The following is a 24,117-nucleotide window of genomic DNA, read 5'->3' as shown; positions in this document are numbered from 1 at the left end:
TTATCAATATTAATATACAGAGAATATTTTGTGTGTTTGTATGAAGTAATCTTAGAAGCTAATTAACCTTCACTATTTGAAATTTGTAGTTTCTCTAGATGGATGTAATGCTACAAATGAGGACTGAGGTAAGATAAAAAGAAATCTGTACGCACAGAAAATTTGATATTCTGTCGAAATATTGTATAACTTGATTATTGCAACTTTATTTGGTCCACATAAAATACTCGAATTTTATACATTCATTTTACCATAGAGATCACTGGAGTTGAGTTATTTTAAAAGGTGTCATGAAATGGCATTCCTGCACCCATAATTTACCCATATTCGTTTCCTGTGTTTCTTGAAATAATATTTATGTAGGGTACCTCATTTTTTATTTGCATAAACAATGATATACAACCGAGCGAGTTGGCTCAGGCGGTCGCATTTGAGACACGGATTCGGGGGTCCTGGGTTCAAAACCCATGGCCGACCAATATGACTGAGATTTTTCGATTTCCCTTAGTCATAAAGGCAAATGCCGGATTGGAAAGATACATGCTATTATTCATCACCGCCTCAATTACCAATACCAAAAACATTAATCAAAGTCTGTAATCAGTTAGTTACATGAACACAAGCCATCTACAACACACAATATAAACAGGAACCCAACAAGAGTAAAAACGGACTGCTGATATACTCACACATTCTAAACATGCGACATGACTACAGATGTTAAGGCGTGAATAAAATGAACTTAACAAAAAAAAAAAAAAAAGATGCACAGTAAGGTTAACATAAAAATGATCTTCGTACACAATCAACTCTATTAATTTGGAGTGATTTATTAAAGGATGCATTCAAGACTAATGTAGAAAAATGTTAAACGAATTATATTTGCACCAAATGAGTGGTCTCTGGACAAAAATGATAGCATTTTAATTATTAAAATAAAATTTAAATTAAGTAGCATATTGAACGATTTATTCTTCTATCAAACACGAATGTTCCCTGGACCCAATGTTCTATTTTAATTATGTAATTACTTTATATTTATTTCTAATAAGTGCAGCAGACCGCACGGGTACAGCTAGTTTAATAATATAAACATCTGCCTTTCAAGAATAATAACAATCAACTAAAAAGTAATTTATTATAACTTCATGAAATGTTTTCTTCGTCTTGTTTATTCTTGTTCCATATGCATTACTGCACAAATAAAAAATCATACGACTAATATTTAATAATATAAACATCTGCCTTTCAAGAATAATAACAATCAACTGAAATGGAATTTATTATAATTTCATGAAATGTTTTCTTCGTCTTGTATGTATTATTACACAAATGAAAAATCATATGACTAATATTTAATATTATTAACAGTTGTCTTGAATAATGACATCAACTGAGCCATCATAATTTGAATGGTACGGGTACAAGAAAGCAAGGTTACCCATCCCAATGCTGAGAATGATACACAGCCTCATGGACTCTTTCATAGTCACAAGTGAGATACAGTAGCCAAGAATATAGGACATGTCTGCTCACCTTGCTGTCTACATGTGTATGGACAATGCTTGCACGCGAAAGGCTTGTCCTGAGTGTGGATCCTCAGATGGCTCTTCATGCTGGTGGTGCTGATGCAGGTGTACGCGCAGACTCCACACTTCAGCACCTCATCTGAAAGCACACCAACACATTAAACAATCCTCCTAGCAAGAACCCATAAATCTCAGAACGAAATTTATTATTTTACTCTATACCTTCAATAGAAGAACAAAATGACTAGAATCCATTTGGTTACATGCTGCATATTATGTTGGCTCTGTCCTGACTTACAAGTAATGTGGAGAATATTTCAGTGTTTATGAAGCTACCAGAATGAAATATTTTCTTCATGTTTGAATCCGAGGTCCTCAAATTCAATGGCAAGCTTGGTAACCATTACAAGTATGACGATGACTGTAATCGAACTCACAGACTAGATGAAGATTCTCAGTGGGAAGTAGTGTTTGTAACAGACACAACTGACCTGCATGTATCTTTTCATGCTCCTTAGCTGCCCGTTTCGAAGTGGATACATGACTGCAGCTGTTGCATGGAATTGACTTCACTTCTGTGTGATTAAGTCGCAAATGCACTCGAAGATTAGCTGAAAGAAAAAAATATATATCAGCAATACAATGACAAGCAAGAAACTCCGCATTCTCACAGACTTAAAAAACTGTTCTGTAAACTTCCTTGCATTATAACGTTTGTAAGTATTTCTTCAAAGCAAAACGCATTACTGAACAAATATTCGTCAAGTTTTATATGATATTCTTATTGAATTTGGTATTCCCAAGAAACTAGTTCGATTAATTAAAATGTGTCTCAGTGAAACGTACAGCAGAGTCCGTATAGGTCAGTTTCTGTCGGATGCTTTTCCAATTCATTGCAGACTAAAGCAAGCAGATGCATTATCACCTTTACTTTTTAACTTTGCTCTACAATATGCCATTAAGAAAGTCCAGGATAGCAGAGAGGGTTTGGAATTGAATGGGTTACATCAGCTCCTTGTCTATGCGGATGACGTAAATATGTTAGGAGAAAATCCACTAATTATTAGGGAAAAGATGAGAATTTTACTTGAAGCAAGTAAAGAGATAGGTTTGGAAGTAAATCCCGAAAAGACAAAGTATATAATTATGTCTCGTGACCAGAACATAGTACGAAATGGAAATATAAAAATTGGAAATTTATCCTTTGAAAAGATGGAAAATTCTGCTCACCCTACACTATTACAGAAGGCTGTTGCCCTTATGGGATTTCAGACTTTTCATATTGCATTGTATTCCAATGGATACCATCCCATTGTGGAATCCTGGGAAACGAGAATGCGGATGCTTTAGCAAAGAAGGGCAGCACTGCTACTTACAGACCTGTTACTAAATCTACGTATTATTCTGTGAAGAGATTTATTAAATCTACATACTTAGACTTCAACAAACAAAATTTGATAACTCAATCCCAAGGGAAAAAATGGAACTCTCTGCATCAAAATCCACAGTTAATTCCCGATTTACCACGAAAATCGTCTGTAGCTGCATTTAAATTGGCAACAGGCCATGATTGTTTGGCCAAACACCTGCATAGAATTGGAATATATCAGTCCCCTAACTGCCCATTGTGAAACTCAAACCAAGAAATGGATTCGGAACACCTCAAAATCTGTGCTTCAGTGGCTGGTCATGATAATATCTTTGAAAAATATTGGAGTGCAAGAGGTCAAATGACTTTATTGTCAAATACCTGGCATTAGAAAACAACAACATATTGCATATTAAATTAATATCTGTAATATTTATTTATGAAATGGTAATGATTTATAACGCTGTATTGGATAAAATATTGTATCCCACATGAAAGTAAACAGATTTCATGCACTCGTGGAAATTATCACACTCTGCTTGTGCCTGAGGCGCTAAATATTCCACTCGTGAATAAAAATTCTACTTTACTCTCTTGTAGCATAAATTACTATTATGAAATATTATGCTCACATTATTTTATAATTGTTCTTCTTCTGTCGAAGTATAAGCAAATTTTATAGGTACATTTAACGTCAGCACCAAAGTCTTAAAACATGTCGAAAGAACAAGAAGAAGAAATATTTACTCACATTTTATGGCACATTTATAATCACAGAATTCGCAGGCGAAAGGTTTCTCTCCAGTGTGCATTCGGGCATGTCTCTTGAGGTCTGAACTTGTTTTGAATGCTGAGGAACATGATTCATATGGACATACGAATGGATTATCACCTGAAAACAAAACAAGTCTCCCATTAATGTTGATAAAGTATGAATAATTCCTAAATGTATTAAATTCAATAACATTTTTAGTACCTGTATGCGTCCTTAAGTGAACTGTAAGCTGAGAAGAATCCCGAGATCTGTACGGGCAAATTTGGCACCTGTGAAAGTGGATTAAAACATTTTTAACAATATGTAAACACTGCAGCCAGTGATCAACTATGAAAATTTGAAATTTGTAAACATTACACTAGTTAACAAAGTGGCCATAAATATGAGAAAAACATAGAGGTAGAAAGATGGACCACAGACAGGAATCAGTGAAAGCATTTCATTGATGCGAAGAGAACAAATAAGAAGGGACGAAAGTGTATAAGGAAGAGAAGCCATTTATGGCAAGACTATTGTTTATCAAATGCATTATTTAAAATATTCTTCAGAAGGTCTTAAAAAAATGAGAGAAAAAAATTGTTCAAATATGGAAATAACAGTAGGAGCAGATACAGCTTGTTCATTATTTGCTAAAGATCTATTATTGATGATAGAAGACTATGACGATTTAGAGTAGGCTATATGGCAACAAAACTAATGAAAGAATATGAGAAGATGAATATGGAAAAAATTAAATATATACCGCTCAATAATTGCTAACAGATTAAGGGAACATGGTGAATACGAAGTATATGAGGAAGTTCAATGTCTTCCTACAGAAGGATCTACACGGCGTGCTGACATCATAATAATTGACCGAGACAAAAAACTGGTCTCATTCTTGACCCCACTGTAAGGTTCGAAATTAATGAAGATCAACCAAAGCAGGTACATGAAGAGAAACGCGCTATTTACCTTCCATGCTGTGATGATCTGTCATAAATATAATATTCAAGATTGGAATGTCATTGGACTAGGTTTGGTGCGCGAGGAACAATTCCCAAATTTACATTGGAGATCCTCAGAAAATTAAAGGTTCCTGAAAAGACTCTTGAGACAATTGCATCAACCATTTTAAAATCTTCATTGAACATCATCAATCACCATCTCTATTCATCTTTATAATATTCAATGTATTTATTTTCAATAAATTTTTATCGTTTTGATAGCTACCAAATCTTGTCGCAGAATATTCTTTTTTAAATTTTCATTATGTATTTTTTTTAACATTAATTTACATTTTCTTTTTTGTTCATTTGAATTGATTATGATGCCGATATTTTAAATCTAAGATTTGGACGGCTATCATTTCGATGATATTCTCTCTAGCAATCGGAGATGAAACAAAAGATTTAGTTTTGGAAGATGGATATAGAAATATGAAAAAGTGTGATGGACACACATATTTGGGAACAAAATTTAGTAATGATGGGAGCTGAAGTTCGAATACGTATGAGGATAAATAAAAGCAGGACAACAATATCAAAGTTAATGATATTTTGTTTAATTAAAATGGAATTTTAAAACGAAAACTATAATTCATAATACAATTATAAGAACAATAACATGTGGAAAAGAAGCATGGATGTTAAAATTAAGAAAAAAATGAAAATTACTTTCAATAGACATGGATCTCTGGCAGCATTCTGCGAGAGTTTCTAGAAGAGATATAATAGAGTAGGTCAGTTGTTTCAATTAGGCCTACCTTGGATGCTGTGTATCATACGAAGAGGAGAAAAATATGGACCAAAAATAAACAGATTCCAACACAGAGAACACTAAAGAACAAAGTAAGAAAAGATACTACAATTATTAGATTCTACATATAGGGATTAGCAGTCCCATAATCGAAGACCTCCCTCGAAAAAGGGTGTAACATCAAATTAATGTATGTATGTTACCTGTCTCATTGATTTATACAGGGGCGGCTTTTGGGGTAGTGCCAGTGTACCATGGCACCACCAATAAAAGAAACAGAAAATAACATCCTTAAAAAAAGCAGTTGTAATAATTTATTTATACACATTTTATTCGTATTTCATCTGAATGAGCGCACGCACAGATTGGAACACACTGCTGCAGCATTTCTCTGAACGTTGGAGCCAGTTCGGTGTGGCACTGTCTACGTCCATATAACGCTGTACAAAAGGCTACTGATTCTAGTTTATATGCGTTTTTATGGCAGACACTGAGCCGAATTCAATTTGACTCAGTAGTTAATATTCCGCCCGCTAGAACGCAGTAATGCAGAAATTTCGCTAGATGCAGGATTGTTGGAGACGTTAGGCAGGGAACCATCAAGCTCAGACTTGCACGAAAACACAAGTTAAAGTTCCGCGCCATTTCTTAATGTAATGTTGCCAATTCAAAACTAATGCACACAACTTGATTTGGAATGTGTAAATTATTATCCATTTAACTATATTGAATGCAGAGATAGTCAGTCATGGTTCTTTTTAGAAAGATAAATATTTTTTTCATATTATGTAACACTATTTGTAAATGTTGTGTAATATTTGTTTTATTTCGCGGCAACTAAATATCACTACACTGTTGCTAGTATTGATGCTTTTATTAATGATACATGAGATCTGTGCAGGACATGAACATGTGTTATTCAGGCTGCTGCTTTGGAATCATCAGCCTGTTAAATAAAGTGCAAACATGTTCATTTATTATCTATATCATTGTTTATCTCGTGTGTTTTTGCCAGTAATTTTACTAGTTATAAAAGTTATTTGTATTTGACTAACAATACTGTGAAAGTTTTGCATCATCTGTATCTGTAAATTTCGTTATTAGTTTCGGAAATGTTATTGTAACTGTTACTAGATGCATTATTAACTGCACACCTGGTAAAATAGTTGGTTTAATTAATGTGTTTTATTTAACATAATGTAAACGTGAGCTGTGATTATCACTTTCACTAGGGTGATTTGCGTACAACCTATTTTCTTTTATGGCACCACCACCAGAATGCCTCACCGGCCGCCACTGAATTTATACCTTTATTTCCAAAAGAAGATGGTCAAATATAAATAAAATACTTTGCCTTTGAATTTTTCAGAAGGTCGCATAATATTATCATTTTTATCTGCAAACTTCTTCCTTTTCCATTTCCTTTTTTGTTTCATTTTCTATTTTGATTCCCATACTTCCATAGATAGCTTGGCATTCTTGCAGTATTGCAGGCCACTGTTCTCTTAACTGTTTTAACTTTAAGTGAAATTTGATATAATTTTTATCAACACTGCCCTCATGGGCCTCCTTCGAGGATCTGGGCCCCCCAAAGCAATTATCCCCCCACTCCGTGCATGGCCCTGGTGGTGGACATAACAACTGCCACACTGACAGAGTACGGACAATCTTAGAGAGCTTCTAGAGGCATTACAAAGCACCCACCAACCACCACACTGGAAATACTTTTGTTAAGAAGCCACCAGAAGGGGCTAGGGTATGCTTTGGCCTGCAGATCATGGAAAATACTGAATAACATAGCCACAAGCAAACTGAAAATAACAAAATGCAATTTAATAATTTTTTTAAATCAGAATACTGCACATTTATTAAAAATTTCACTTACTTGTAAGGCCTTTCATCATTGTGGATTCGCATATGTTTACGCAGACTGCCACTGTCTATTGTCGCGTAGTCACACTGGTCACAACGGTGAGGTTTGACACCAGAATGTATCCGCAGATGCATTTGTAACTTGTCATCTCGACTAAACGACCGCTGACATGTGTCACATTGGAATGGACGTTCTCCTGGAAGAACATTTCAAGTCCTATGAAATCTTTTTTGCTTTCTTGACAAAAACTATCCAGAGATCCTGGAAATCTTGACAAACAATTATTGAGAAAAAGTGAGTGATTCATGCTTCATAAGCTTACAAATAATGAAAAGTCGAGTAAAGAAGGAATAAGAATATGAAAGTAATGAAATCACAGATGATGACGAATAAGAGTGATGGTGTAAGATAAGGGAAGAAGAAAAAGAAGACGATGATTAAAATAAAATAATATGGAGAGAGAGAGTGAGGGAGGGGGAGATATATATATATATATTTACAGAGTGTTTCAAAAATACGGGGCATAATTTCAGGTATGTATTTCCCACATGTAGACAATCAAAATAGTTCATTACAACATGTGTCCGGAAATGCTTCATTTCCGAGTTATGGCCTTCACAACATTGAAATTCACCGGAACGTTTTTCTTTCCGCAGGTCGTTGTCATTACAGAAGATGTTCAAAATGTCCACCTCCTGCTTGAATACAGACCTCACATCGATGTCTCATTGACCTGCGAACACGATCCCAAACTCCAGGAGTATTGCGTATGTCCTCAGAACATGCCACAATTCGATTCCGAAGGGATTCCAAATCAGGCACCAGAGACGAATAAACCAATGATTTTAAATGGCCTCACAAGTAAAAATCGAGAGGGTTCAGATCAGGTGAGCGTGGAGGCCAAGCAATTGGGCCACCTCTACCTATCCATCGATCAGTTGTAGATCTTGGTCGTCCCCTTCCCAAACCAGGAGAGTTAAATTTTCCATACTCACACACACGGTAATGGAGACGTACAAATGTCTTCCGATCTGGACATTGTCGCTGTGGGTACCTCTCCTGGTACAAACGACGAGCCAGCGCAGCATTGCTGTCCACCTTACCGTACATGAAGTGTATCTCTGCCAGCTCTTGATTTGAATACATGTCGCACAGTCTAACGCCTACACAACACTGAATGTAACCTTCGCCTCGGAATGAACTGTCAGAGTGCCCTCTTAATGTCTCCTTTGACAGCAACGACCTGCGGAAAGAAAAACGTTCCGGTAAAATTTCAATGTTGTGAAGGCCATAACTCGGAAATAAAGCATTTCCGGACACATGTTGTAATGAACTATTTTGATTGTTTACATGTGGGAAATACATACCTGAAATTATGCCCCGTATTTTTTAAACACCCTGTATATATAAAACCCAGGCATATTGGTGCACAATCTAGTGATTAGAAGTTGAGTACTGCCTCTCATCTAGTCCTCAGGTAACATTTTTTTTTTTTTAATTTTACATGGAAATTTCTGAACCTGCCAGGAATACCTACCACCATCAAATATTTCAGTTGGACCAGCTGGGATTCGAACCCGGGTTGCCAGCATGGGAAGCTGATGCTCTAGCCTTATGGCTAATGATGTGCCATGCCAAAGCTTGATTCCTCTATTTTTATTCAAAGTCCATAAAGGTAAATAACCTGTGATTCTTTCACAAATAACGTTAGCCTTCATGTTCCTAAGAAAGGTAGGAGAGCTCACAAACTTTTCTACAGAAGGAATTCTTTCCCCTGTCTCCACATGCATTAAAACTGCCAACTTGCACAGCAATGAATCTGATCTATTTAATGTATAGAGCTAGTTTTTTCATATTTTAAAATATGTACCATTATCATTGTAATTTTTATTATTTTCATTATTATCATTGTGTCAATAATAATAATAATAATAATAATAATAATAAAGATAATAATGATGATAATAATGATAATAATAATACAGTAGAACCTCTATTACCCGTGGTAATGAAGGGGGTCGACTCAACGGTTAATCGAAAAAATCGGATAATCCGTATCATAAAAATATTTTCCTAAATTAAGAGAATAATACTTGTACTGTCGTAATTTTCTCTGTGGTCTTATGTTTAACATGCAAGATAGTGGATCAGAAGTTCACTCATTAAAGTCTGGTTGTCAAGGGGCAATGGCTGTCAGAAAAAAAGAAGGCAATAGCAGAGATCTCATATTGTAGATTTACATACTTTATACACTTTATCCTTGATTTTTTTTTTATCAAATCGCGCATAGTTGTAACACCAATCTCGTATTCTGATGCGAGATGAACCACAATCTCTCTTTTTCCAAACTGCTCAATTATTTGTATTTTTGTTGATACTTAGCCACAACACGTTTTTATTTGACATTGTGGAGCACATTTTATATAGAAGTTGAATAAACCAAACTGTGTAAGTGCAAAGGCATGTAATAACACACTCTAGAAAAAATACGTACTAATATAACGTAAAGTAGTACTTCATATGTTTCTGTAGCAAAAAGAATTTTAAAAAAAGCGAGAGACAGTCGGATAATCCACAAATCGATTAATAGGGTGACGGAAAATCGGGGTTCTACTGTAATAATAATAATAATAATAATAATAATAATAATAATAGTAATAATAATAATAATAGAGTGATCTCATTGCGTCATCTAGTCTTAATATATTTACTATGTAATTTCCTTCTATTCGACAAACCAAAGGCAGACCTGTGTGTACCTGTGTGTCTTCTTGTATGCCGAACCAAATCCTTCAGGTAGCAAGTAGAAAAGCCACATCCATCGAACATACAGTCATGTCTTTTCTTGGCACGTGACCTCGATATCGTAGAGAGACCTACAGCAGGGGATGGGACATCAGATGAAGATGTGGTACACGGCACTGTAGACGCAGTCAGCTGCTCCTGTTCTTCAGTCACATCTTTGCAGCTAGTCTGGGCCCATAGCTCGTCTTTTAATTCAACTTTCCTCATTACAACAGATGGAGCCACTCGGCTTGCTGACTGGGTTACATCTGGCGCTGCATTCGCTTTGTTATTGCAACATCGCTTCTGATCTGCCTCCAGTTCCAATGCCACGGCCTCGTCACCAGGAAGAGCAATTGATCCCAAGTCTAGCGCCTCTCTTGATTCTGGTATGATCATATCGTGGTCCATATTTCCTAAAACCAGTATTTGAGCAGCTGGAAATTGAGATCAATACATCAATTGCACTTCAGCTGCCTTAACTGCATTATTCCTCTACATCTAACCAAGGGTCTACAACAGGGGTGGGAAGACTTATTTACACGAGGACCAAAGTTCATATAAAATTTTTTTGGTAGACCAAAGGCTTTTATTCGTTTATTTTTCTTCAATATCCATTTTGTAAAGTCTGAAAACGCTCATAATAGATTGTCATGAACTGATGATTAAGTTAAAGTCAAACACATTTTCTCAATAACGCATAAAAATCATACATACAGTACATCTAAAAACCAATATATTTAATTTTTAAATTCTGAAAAAACCGCATATAAAGTTGCGTACACACTTAGCACACGAACAATGAACGAACGAACGACAAACAAATGCATTCACTGATTGAAATTGGAACGTGTGTACGTCACAGCAAAAGCAAACCGATCGTTTGGTTTGCCTTCGGAAGTGATCCGTCGCTTGTCGGTACATCAAAGGGAGTTGGTATTTGTTGTGGACGGGATTTGCCACTAGTTTGTAGTTAGTAGCAGAACGCACCGCTTAGTTCAATTTCACCAACAGGATGTCGAAACTGGAGTGGATGGAAGACACTGTTATAAATCTTATTAATGCATATAGGGAGCAGGAAACTTTATGGAATCCCAAGTATCCTACTTACCATAATAAAGTAAGAAAATATAATGTCTCGGAAGCTATTGGAAAGATGTAGGCAAGTCAAACATGTGCAAAATTTGAAAATTATTTTTGTTTATTTATTTTCAGTGGATACATAGTCTACTTGTTGTTTATTGTAGGGAGCAGAAGTCAAAAAGAAATTTGAGTCCCTACTGACATCATTCCGGAGGGAAAGACAGAAGTCCATAAAAAGATCTGAAATGGGGAGTGATGAAGTGTACGAGTCAACTTGGTTCGCGTATAAACAAATTCACGCCCAGAAAAAACAAAGTTTCAACCTTGTGCGCACAAAATAAATTATTGGCACTGAAAAGTGCCATTTCGTAAGCATGATGCGCATTCGACAAACACAGATAAATCTCTCTTTTTAGTATTTTAAGATAATTATTGTCAGTGAGGTATTCGTATATTGAAACTTTCCCCTTATTGCAGTCATACCTTAATAAAATCTTCCAGTTCCTCAATTATATCAGTACATACTTCTGGAACAATCCTGGTAATTAGCTATTTCGGCACTTTGAATAAATATATTAAACTTGTATACGAATCTCCTGTAGCAAGATATCGAAGTGTTAATGCTAGCCTTTCCTGAATAGGTATTGCTTCTCGCTAGCCTGTGTCTTTCTTGGAAATTTTTAGCCTTACTTTGCACAGTAATATTTCGAAGTCTGTTTCCGAAAAGTGACAGAAGTTGTGAAACTGTCCCGATCCCATTTGACGTAAATCATGAAGCAAGTCAGTGCCTCTATATTGATTGCGACTTTCGTAGAGTGGTGTCTGCCACCATCGCCTTTTGTTTTTTAACTTTCTTTTTGTTAAACTGCCTATAATAACAATGGCTGCACATGCTATAATTATATTTTCGTCTGCCATTATTGCGGGTAATCAGCGAACGTGAAAGTTTTCTAACCATTTGCTGATGATTTGTATGTTGCTCCAAACAGCGAACGAACAACGAAGTTTCACTTCATCATTCGTTCATTGTTTGTTCGCTAAGTGTGTATGCACCTTAACAACCACTCGTCTTTGAACACTCGATCCATGACAACTTTTCGTTTCTTAGAAGCACTAGCCATTGTTTGCAAATAAGATATTGTAATAGAAAATACAGCATGAACATATGATGATGTTTATATGCAAGCAAGTGAACTTGATGTCGTGTACTGACAGAGAAGCTGATTTGACTCTGTGATGGAATAGTTCATGTCACGATATAACTCAACAACTGAGACACGCGTAGGATTGGAATGCAAGCAATACTGCAAGGATGAAGTCTTTATCTGAGCAAGGATCGATCACCCCACGTGTTATTTTTGACAAACAATAATGGGTGAAATTAATGCGTCCTTAATTTACCAATAACTTCACCTCTTGCTATCTTTTGTCTAATATTCCCATAATTTACATTTTCAAAAAAAAAAGAATTGAAGAAAAGCTATTTATCATGCAGGCCTGATTGAACAGACTTGGCCCACGGGCCATAGTTTCCTCACCCCTGGTCTAGAAAATGAAAAAGGAGGAAGGAGGGGGGAGAAACAAAATGTTACTTTTGGCAAATGTGGATTTTAAAGGGAGGAAAAAATTCGTCAAAGTATGCATGCATTTCCAGTGGTATTTAGGACAGGCATGTGGATCACACACTTTTCTAGAGGAAGAATTTCTCTCACGACAATTCAGGTAACATCCTATGCTTGGGTATTGGCTTCCTTAATTACAGAGTAAGGAAACGAAGTGTAACCACGTCTCCTTCAAATAATGCATTCACCATCAAATGCATATAAAATTGTCGACTAAGGAATAATCAATGTCATAGAAAACCACTTCTTTATGTCTCAGGAAGATAAATAAACATGCATTCTGTATACAATTTAAGCTATAATGACAAAGATGGTAACTGGTGGTGGTGGTGGCAGTGGCAGCGGTGGCAGTTGTGGTGGTGGCAGTGGTGGTGGCAGTGGCGGTGGTGGTGGTGGCAGTGGTGGTAGCGGTGATGGTGGTAAGGGTAGCAGTAAAGTGATGATGTTGGAGGTGTTAATGTGGTGCTGAAAGTGATGTGGTAGCAATGGTACTAATATTAATCATGGTGAAGATATGCTAGGTGGTGCTAGTGGTGCTAAAAGTGGCAGTGGTATTGGTAGTGGAGTGATAACAGTGATGTATATTACATGATTATTGCTAGATCAATAATATTCTGAATTAAAATGTATATCGTATTTTGTTATCTCTGATTGAAGTTCTGGCTGATATGTACATCTATTATCAGGCAGTACATCTCACTTGACGATATGTATACATCTTAAATCTGATTAGTGTAGCTAGCAAAGCATTTGACACAGTTGACCACATGATACTGATCCAGAAACTACAATGGTTTGGCATAAGGGGGTTAGCTAAAAGTTGGTTTGTTTCTTACCTAAGTGCAAGGCAACAATTTGTTGAAATAGGCTCAATGAAATCATATCCCGCTATCATGAAAAGCGGGGTGCCCCAGGATTCCATACTTGGCCCAATTCTATTTCTCCTGTATATAAACGACCTTCCCTCAAGGATAACACAAGCTAAAACCGTTCTCTTTGCAGATGACACCAATATTGTTTTCAATGCTCTTGATAAAAATAATTTACAGGAGAAAATAAATGAAACCTCAAGACAACTAGAACAGTGGTTAGCTAGCAATAGACTAAAACTGAATGTCAGTAAAACCGTTTGTATGTATTTCAGTCAGAAACAACTACATGACTCCATTGAAATACTACTTAATAATACTGGAATAAAGGACGTCGATTGTACAAAATTTTTAGGGATATGGATTGATTCCAACCTCACGTGGGAAAGTCATATTCAATTCTTAACTGATAAACTAAGTCGTTTGTGTTATGCTTTCCGTGTCCTAACCAATATAACTCCCAAGGAACTACTTAGAGCGGTTTACTTTGGCTATGTTCACTCTGTATTATCATATGGGATAATTATCTGGGGGTCGTCATCAAAACTTGCACAAGTGTTTAGACTGCAAAAGAGAATATTGAAAATTATAAAGAAAGTACCTATTCGCTCGGATAGTAAAAAAATATTCAAAGAGTTTGATATTTTGCCCCTACCTTGTATTTACATTCTTGAAACAGTCTGTTTCATCCACCAAAATTATGATAGTTTTAAAATAAACTCTGATTATCACAACTACAGCACAAGAACATGCAATAATTTACATTTTAATCATCATAGGTTATCCAAAAGTCTCAATAGCTTATCACATACAGGGATAAGACTTTACAACAAACTCCCTGTTGAAACTAAAGCCCTTAACTATGCTAGATTTAAAAAGTCAGTGAAACATATTTTACTTTTCCACATGCCTTTTACTGTCAATGAGTATCTTAGTTTAGCACTCCAAATTTAGCTTACAGTAGTTAGTATCTCCTTTTGTGTTTACTGCTCTTCTTTTCTATCTGATTCATGTCTGGGGTGAGACTGCCCAAGAAGATAAGGAAACCAAGAACCTTGTACAAGTAAGTCTGAAGAAAACTGTGGAGAATTGACTTCATTACTGAACGTGTTGATTGTATATTATTTGTATATTATTGTAGACATCTTGTATGTCGGAATAACATGTATGTAACCGCATATTTATTATGTATTCACTCTGACGATGCCATGAAGTCATTGTATTTCCTAAGGCTAATAAATATCTATCTATCTATCTATCTAGTTGGCGATGTAAGCAAGGGGAAGGGGAAAGGAACTGGCCACCCTACCCCATTATCTCCTAGCTTAGTTACCTTATGAGTAGACATCGGATTTTTAGGCACTAAAAATTGCAGTTTTAGGCGCCTAAAATAAGCTCAAAATTTGTAAAATTAGGCTCTATTTTAATGAAAATAGGCATTTTAGGCACATCAAGGTATCATACTTATTTCTTTCACTGAAAATTTTAGTTATACACTAAAATACGCACAAAAAAGTATGTTTAAACATTAAAAAAGAATACTATATTATATTTATAAACAGAGCTGCACAAATTTAATATATTGAAACTAATGAAATAATGATTATTGATATCAAGATTACTCATTTTAAGTTATTGAAATTCAGTTCCATGCTCAGACTTTATTATAATTATCTGCACAGTACACCATCAGAATTTTTTCTAAATTCTCCACAGTTAACCTTTGCCTTTTGTCACTGAGAATCATCTTGAAAGCAGAAAAACTTCTTTCAACCGAAACTGATGTGAGAGGCGCAAATTTTAAATTAGGTACAATTGAAACATCAATACTTACTGGAACATTTACACTTTCCCCCGATATCACTCTTGATACTTTTTCCAACAATGAAAATCCTACATTCTTATTTAATACGTTGTCCCACTTATTTTTAACTTTTTTCTCAGTTTCGCCCAAAGCAGAATGTATGTTCACTTGAGCTTCCTTTACTATTGCTACTTGGCTACAAAGAGATTGTTTTTCACGTTCTAATTGTTCAATGCTTGCAGGTATGAAAGAAAAGTTTGATGTTATGTAGGCAATATCGTTTTTCACTCGTGAGTCATTCAGACAATCTTTCACTGCTTTCACACACGCTGCACTATCAGTTTCAGGTAATTTATCAATAACTGTGACCACTTCTTTAAAATACTTAGAATAATACACCACTGACTGAATCCAGGTTCCCCATCGTGTAACAACCGGCTGAGGTGGGAGTGGGATATCTGGAAAGTTCTCTCTGAATATTGAAATCCTGGATGGGGCTTTACAAAAACATTTTTTTGTGTTAGAAATAAACGAATTGACAAGAGGAAATTCATTCCGGATTGTTTCAGAAACCCTGTAAAGGCCATGCGTTACATGTCACAGGTTACATGCGTGAGGTTAGGATAAAATGTTTTAAGAAGTGGAGCTGCAGCAACCATGTATGAGGCAGCATCAGTACAAAACAACAGAACTTTAGAATCGTCTATATTACCTGAGTATAAAGACTGTAGGCCTTTATTTACAAAATAAGCAATGGCTTGGCTATTCACTTTCGAAAGTTCCTTAACACATACGAGGTGTGGAATCGAAGGTCCATCAGGACTAAGTTTTCCTACTACCATATTTGCTATATACCTATTCATAGGATCTGAGGTTTCATCCACAGAGACCCATATGTAAGAATCACCTATATCCTCCCGAATGGAAGCTAAAGTTTCATTGTATATTCTGTCTAAGTAATTTTTTCTTAGGGTCGACTAAGATGGGATATTTTGTTTGCAGTATTTTTGTAAAAACTGTCTTAAAACCGGATTTTCAATTGCATTCCAGGGAATGTTAGCAGCAACAAACGCTCTGGTTAAATCAGCATAGAAATTGCTGCTGAGATTGGATGAAGTAGGCTGTGTTAGTAAAGTTTGTTGCAGTTGATTTTTCTGCTGAGCTTTAGCCTTATGAGCCGCTCCTTGCACATGCTGCTTTAGGTGGCACTTCTTTTCTTGCGAAATCTAAAAATGTAAAGTAAACTGAATTAAAATAAAATCCTAATTGTTGTATTGCCGTATTTCTATCACAAAGTTAGTGGGTTCGAACAATCAAAATTTTAATGACCTGCAAATACTTTAACTATCGCAATTTAAAAGGTTAAAGTGTAGTGGTTTTAAAAAGAATTATACCTCAGGATAGCTCAGTCAATGTATAAATATTATAGGCCTACTCATTAAAATTAATAGAATTTATATATTTCAACTATTGTTACATACCTGTTTGCTACAAATCTTGCAGAATATTATTTTTCCATCATAAGTGAATTCTGAATATTCTGTTAGCCATTGCCAGATCAATGTAGATTTTGCACTTATATTTTTCGGCATTATCGCGTTAAACTTCACAGGAAAACGTCCTACTGCTCAAAACTTCTCAACACAAATAAGGTGAGGGAAAGAGCAACTGTTAACGAGCATTCAAATGAACCGTTGTTATTGAGATTCAATTGGACAAAAATACAAAGTTCCACTTATTGTTGCATTTCCTGGTAGTGTTAACACTAGGAGGGCCATTCTTTTAAATATTTTGTAACGGTTTACCCTACTAATTCGCAGTTTTACGACTTTTCATAGATATATTTCAAAAACACTCTTTCTCCAAAAATTGTGATTTTATGACACTCTGAAGGGCAGTACAGCTAATCGGTTTCAGACCAAAAACAGTCATTTTTATAGTATAGCATATCTCTGAATCGGTAGCAGCACATGTTGTGATTGTTGCCTGCTTCAAAACTAAGGTTGGTTGTTTGTCGGCATTTATGCCTCCAAACATGTTAAATTCGGTGAAATCTATTGCGAGTGTCGTGAGATTCAAAACATTTTGTTTCCTTTATCAATGGTTTCATGGCCGGTGTGAAGCAAACTTTCCACTTTTTAAATGCCTTAAATTTCGCAGTGAATGCATGTATAAATTATAAAAAGTAAGAGTAAAATGCGAAACTTTACAGTGAGTTAGGCATTTTTAGGCGAATATTAACAAATTAGGCTCTAATAACCGTTTTAGGGCATTTTAGGGCACTATAAAACTCTTTGAATACCTTTCAATTTCCATGAAACACAAATATTAATAATTATTTTTACTTTTCTCCTAAAGAAACAAAATAGGCATTTGCCCTAGAATCCGATGTCTGCTTATGAGTGATGCCTTATTGTGTTGATTATGAGCTTCAGACCTGTCTTTGGACTGCTGACTAAACAATAACTTCCTGGCATTCGTCATGCTATCTATATTAAAAAGGGATGTAACTTATAAGTTACAGCAGGCATGTTTAGAGCGGTTATTTCTAGCCTTTATACGAGTTGCAACAGTGACGTAGAATCTCAGAATCACATATACGCACATGCTTAAAAGATATTCTACGTCACTGCTGTACCTCGTTCAAAAGCTAGAATTGTTCACACTGAACATACTTGCATACAGGATGATTCAGGAGGAATAGTAAATATTTTAGAGATTAGTAGTATGGACTATTCTGCTTAAAAAGTTCCTTATAAACATGTATCCAATTTCCAACGGATGTGTAGATACAGCTGTTTGAATATTACTTGTAACAAGCCTTATATAGTAAATAATGTGAAGGAACAGCAATGACTAAGCACTATTGATGACATACATAGGAATAGTATGTGTTGCTCCTCTCAGATTGTTTGAGGGCAGCAGTCTTCATAATGGTTGTAGAGAAACAGTTATTTTCAGTTCCCTTGGCATGTTCCTCCAGCATGATGGAGCTCCTGTACATTTTAGCCGTCAGGTGACACATCACGTAAATCTAACATTTTCCGAACAATGGATCAGTCACAGTGGTCATGTGCATTGGCCAGCAAGGTCCCCATACCTTAATCCTGTCGATTTTTGTCTCTGGGTGTAAATAAATCGGAAAAACAAATTAAATACTAGGGACGAATTAGTCGCTCATATTATGAATACATTATAGGCTCGGTTTCTTCAACCTTTATTAAATTATAACAGTGTGATATTTCATTTTAACTGTAAACTTAACAGTTGAAGCATTTCTTCAACTACTATTAGTACTAACAGGCTGTTAAAACCTAATTTAACTGCCCAATTTCATGCAGTTAAGTCATTTAACTCTCTGTTAGCATAGAAGTATCCAATATGGTTGGTGCGTTAGATGCTGAACTTATATATCTGGATTACATAAACAGAGGGGATGATTTCTGTGATTTGACAGACCAGAAGTTCATACAAAGGTATAGACTATTTTCTGCCAAGCCTCACTTTTCACTTTCAATGTAGATCCGTTTTTTTGGTTATTCTCATTAATTGGTTTATACTGCGAAATTGTTTCCAGCAGAAGATTTCTTTCGAATGAAGAGAAATTAGTCCCACGATTTCTTTTTGTTCCAGAGTTTTCCATTTCATAACAGCAACACCAATACGCCGCTCCACGCTATTGTGATACAGACGAGGAAAGAAGCAGAAATCAAACCTGAGAGAATAGAAAGACTTCTATCCTCTCTGAATCAAACAACGGAAACAAGCGAGAATCGCAATTGTCAGAGTTCAGAAAACAGAAGTGAGCCTATACTTGGTTATAGATTATGGTTAAACTATAGAATCTCTGATCCTAACAGAAAGTTAACAAACAGAATGTTAAAATGTGAAATGTAAAGTTGAAGAAACGCAATATTTTTAACAGCAATTCATACTTTTAACTTACAGTTAATTAACGCTATGTTATGTGCATTTTAACAAAGGTTGAAGAAACTGGGCCTATGTCATACAATAATGACAAGATGACCTCAGAACAGCAATACGTACTGAACATTGTCAACATAGCAGAAAGATGTACTGAACTGCTGAAATGTATTGATACCATATAAATAACCAATAAATGTAATCATTAAGTCATTTATGTCTTTCTTTGTTGTATTAACATTCCAACAGTTGTATCTCCACATCCACTGAAAGTTGGACACATGTTTAGGGCCTATATGAATATTTTACTCAGAATAATCCACACTGCCATTCTCTAAAATATTTACTACTCCTCCATATACATTGCTATATTAGAAAATATAATAATATAGAATAAATTCCATCATTTTCAGACCTGATCTTGAAGGAGACATATTTGTATGAGTTGATGCAACGTCTTCATTTGCTAGCTGGTTGGCAAGAATGGTTGCCACAGCTTCCTCGTCTATCTGGAACTCTCTTCTCGACTGCTGGTGCATGACAATAGTCTGCATCCCTCCTGGATTGTTGCTGATGTTCTGCTGTTCTACCGGCACCTGCTGATCACTCTGGATACCAAGCAACCGAGATCGCAGGATTTGGGAATCTCCATTCTCTCTGCATGGCAGGCCTTGCCTAGAGCCTCCTCCTGTTGCTGCAGGAGGCATTGACAAGTTTGATCCATCTACGATGACTCGGAATATTGGCGGACCCAGAGGAGATGTGGAGTCCTCAGTACCAGGGGATGAGGTTGTACTCAAGTAACCCAGAGCTGGCTGTCCCAACAAGGTGGACGTTGTGACTGGAGGTTTCTGATCATTTCGAATGCAGCCTGATCGCTTATGTTCCACAAATAGGTTGATGTCAGAGAAATTTTGCTTGCAAGCTCCACATATATGAACATCTTCTTGGTTTGCTTGTGATATATTTTGAAACTGGGATGTTGAAGCAGTTGGAAATTGTACTGACATGAAAATAAAACAGAATTCAATTTTTTAATCACCTGTACTTAACTATTTAAGAACGAATTATGTATATTTATATACATAATTAAATTATTATGTACCTACAATTATTTATTTCAACGTAAATTAGTTTAATTATTCAATCTTAGCAAAAAAAATATAAAATAATAATCCGTGGTGCTACAGCCCGTGTTGGGCTCAGACCGACCAGCTGATCTCACGCCCACATGCCGAAGCAGAGGTGGACGATCATCCAACCAGAGTGGAGGTAACGTGTGGTTAGCACGATAACCCCCCCTCCAGCCATTACAACTGGCTTTCGCAACCAGATTTTGCTACCTATCGTAGCTCCCCAAGTGCTTCTGGGTGGGCACCAGTCCCATACACTAGTCGAAATTTCATGAGAAAATTTCTTCCCCCATGAGGATTCGAACCAGCACGCATTCCGTAACGCGAGTCCTAGGCAGGATGCCTTAGACCACGGTGCCATGGCACAGGAGAGGAAAAACAATATAAATATATAACATTTTGTTAATAAGAACAGAGATTACTGCAAGAAGGCGAGGTTGACATATGGATGAGATAAGCCATGTACTGTGCATCATCATTCCTTACCCCAAGCAGTAGTACCCACCCAAAAGCATCTTCTTCCCTTCCATAATTCTAAAAAAATTCTGACCTAATGTATATGTCAGGGATACACCTCAGTTAGGAGGAGCTTACTTTATTGTAATTTTATTACTTGGAATTTAGATTAAAAACAATTGGAATGGTTCTGTGCTATTACATTTTCCAATAAAATTACTGATTTCTAGTGAAAATCTTATATTGTTATAAACTGAATTTAGACTTACTGTATTACTGTATAGTAGGCCTATAAAAATATGATTATTGATATTTTGTTTCTTTTTTTTTTATTATTAACTACCAAAGTTTAATCTATTTTAATTGCTTCAAAACATTAATGATAACTATGATAAAAATTCAAGTTAACTTGGACCTCAACTTCCGTGAGATCTGTGTGGAACATCTATTCTTTTCTTCCTTCCACTTAGGCCTATTTGTCGTAACTGACAAAGTAGAAGCATACTGAAACAACTCCATATGCATTATTTGTCACTTGACTTTTTTTATCTTATCTGCAATGCGATAATTTAACATATATATATATATATATATATATATATATATATATATATATATATATAAACCATTATTATTATTATTATTATTATTATTATTATATTGTATGATATGATATACATATTACGGTGAAGATATGGAATATTAAAAGAAACTTACGAAAAATGACCATTCTTTTTATTCTAATTCGTAAATACGGGATTTTGGACGTCTCATAAGGGATCAATAAGGGACAACCTTTACAGTCTCAAATATGGGATGTCCCGTACAATATGGCAATTCTATATGAAGTAACATTCAGAAATTAATCCCAACTCGCAACAAATTTTTTCACTATGGTTCACTCAAAGTGTATTGTACGTGTCTATTATCACTTTAATATTGCAGAACTCGTGATTACAAATCAAACAGTGGTCTTATAGGTCTGTACCTGCTCTCGACGCCGAGATATTACTGAGAGAGGTCAAGCTGCACAGCTAATTCTATAAGCAACTTCAGCGTGCTCATAGCTGTAGCAGGGGGGAAGTGACGTCAATGGACGTGGTCACACAAGTTACATTGATTCTTGGCCTAACTACTAATAATATTAACATTCGGCTGTGGCTCATAGTGTTGTCACAGTCTAGTATATACAGTCACGAAGCTTGAGTTTATGAAGGTACTAGGAATAATAGACTGTGCCGGTACTATTTCGCATTGCCTGTAATGAGGCGATAAGTTATTAGCGATCCTAGTGGTTAGCAACTAATCTATGGATGCATATTTACTATGTACTGAGCTTTGTAACTGTATATACTAGACTGTGGTGACAGTGCATCTCCTTGCTTTAGCCCACAGTGAATTTGAAACGCATCTGACAGAAACTGACCCATACGGACTCTGCTGTACGTTTCACTGAGACACATTTTAATTAATCGAACTAGTTTCTTGGGAATACCAAATTCAATAAGATTATCATATAAAACTTCTCCCTTAACCGAGTCATATGTGAATTAATGATGGCGAAATGAGTCCGAGATCCAATGCCGAAAGTTAACCAGCAATTTTGCTTCAATTGCTTAAGGAAAAACTTCGGAAAAAACCAACCAGATAACTTGTCCTAATCAGGATTTGAACCCAGATCCGCTCGTTTCAGAGTCAGGCATGCTAACCGTTACTCCACAGAGGTGGACTACACAAAGGACTGTATAGCTACATTACAGAACATCATTTTAAACAAATAATATGAAATAAGCAGGGGAAAATTATTCTTAATTTAGAAGAATTTATAAGTAGGTATTGAGCAGACAGGTAGCTCAGTTGGTGAAATAACTGACTACAAACTGGAAGGTTCTGGGTTCAATCCCGTACAGTGATGGAATTTTCTGATTACCAAAACTTTTAGAACCATTCCCGAGGTTCACTCAACCTCCTACCAAATTGAGTATTAGATCTTTCCTGGAGATAAAAGCAGTCGGAGACAGGCGTCCACCACACCACCTCATTCTAGTGCTGGGGTCGAGTAAGCAAGAGGTTCTACCTCCATGCCCCCCAAGGACCTTCATGGTGTAAGCCTATACAGGGGGATACCTTTCGGCTACCCGTTTTTAGAAGTATTGTCTCATTTTAAATTGTTTTATTGGAAACAAATAAATGTTTTTTTTAATACAACATATGTCTACTACATTGCTAGCAACATTTTTATTGTAAATGTGGATATAGACCATAATACAGAAATTGGAAAAATTACGATATGTAAACCAAAACTCGAGGTTAGTGTAATTAAAATCTCTGGAATTTGTGTATGGGAGACGACTTGGATTTTCGGTCTTTACAAAGACTTATAAATATTAATAGGCCTAGTATTGAATAACATGTATTTGTTATCAGACTAAATTCCGGGGCGTTCATATTACGTTTCCTTATATTTCCAAATTACCCGTTATTAATAACTTTTGAAGCATCATTATGACCTCACAAAGTGCATTAAGTCCCTTACATGTAGAGTTCCTCTCTTCAATTTTTTATTATTATCTATTTTTAATTTCGTGTATGTTAGCATTATCGGGCCGCAAAGTACTAACTATAGTACAAGTACAATTCTATTTCTCTTTTTCATTTTAAACAATACTTTCGAAATGAAACTCAGAGCAAGGAATTACTTTGTTACCATAATGAATAGCAGTTACACTGACAGAGAAATAAAATTAATAGCATTTACACTGACAGAGAAATAAAATTAATATTTCAAGATAAAAGACTGAAAATCCTTATTGTCTGAGAGAAAACTAAAGTGCATATCTAAACCGTAAAACAAATATACGTGTATCCAATTATTGCTATTAATTACAAGTAAGGTTAAATATGGACAGTCATTCACCTCCGCAACCTTTATTCCTTTGTTAGAGAACGTATACAACAAAGAATTACCAACATGATCTATGCAAGTACAAAAATACATAATTTTCATATAAATGGTATATCTGTGAGTTCATCTATTAACTAAGGCAAAAAATGTTTAACTTGACAAGTGTTTGAAACAGCACGACCTTCCACACGTCATGCTGTTTCATAACAACCATAACATGGGGCGGGCCCCCAAGCAAGCACATTAAAGAGATA

General features: G+C 35.7%; 2 protein-coding genes across 3 annotated transcripts in view; both read right to left on the bottom strand.

The window, feature by feature from the left end:
• Positions 1 to 24,117, bottom strand: part of LOC138706658 (intraflagellar transport protein 81 homolog) — a 96,777-nt gene that overhangs the window by 17,761 nt on the left and 54,899 nt on the right. The gene's annotated exons all lie outside the window — the stretch shown is intronic.
• The window catches only part of LOC138706657 (zinc finger protein 64-like), a 41,527-nt gene that overhangs the window by 17,209 nt on the left and 201 nt on the right, over positions 1 to 24,117 (bottom strand). Inside the window, exons 2-8 of one of the 2 annotated variants that reach the window (XM_069836202.1) lie at positions 19,785 to 20,372; positions 10,043 to 10,504; positions 7,296 to 7,479; positions 3,875 to 3,942; positions 3,650 to 3,790; positions 2,021 to 2,140; positions 1,537 to 1,668 (exon numbers count right to left, since the gene is read on the bottom strand). In XM_069836202.1, the coding sequence (XP_069692303.1) occupies positions 1,537 to 1,668; positions 2,021 to 2,140; positions 3,650 to 3,790; positions 3,875 to 3,942; positions 7,296 to 7,479; positions 10,043 to 10,504; positions 19,785 to 20,372 (1,695 nt within the window). The remainder of the gene's footprint in view (positions 1 to 1,536; positions 1,669 to 2,020; positions 2,141 to 3,649; positions 3,791 to 3,874; positions 3,943 to 7,295; positions 7,480 to 10,042; positions 10,505 to 19,784; positions 20,373 to 24,117) is intronic. The other variant, XM_069836203.1, reaches the window with a different exon arrangement.

This window comes from Periplaneta americana, chromosome 9 (genome assembly GCF_040183065.1).
Source record: "Periplaneta americana isolate PAMFEO1 chromosome 9, P.americana_PAMFEO1_priV1, whole genome shotgun sequence".
Classification (NCBI taxonomy): Eukaryota; Metazoa; Arthropoda; class Insecta; order Blattodea; family Blattidae; genus Periplaneta; species Periplaneta americana.
Note: the sequence above shows the minus strand (reverse complement) of the source record. Positions and strands in the feature narration are given on the sequence as shown.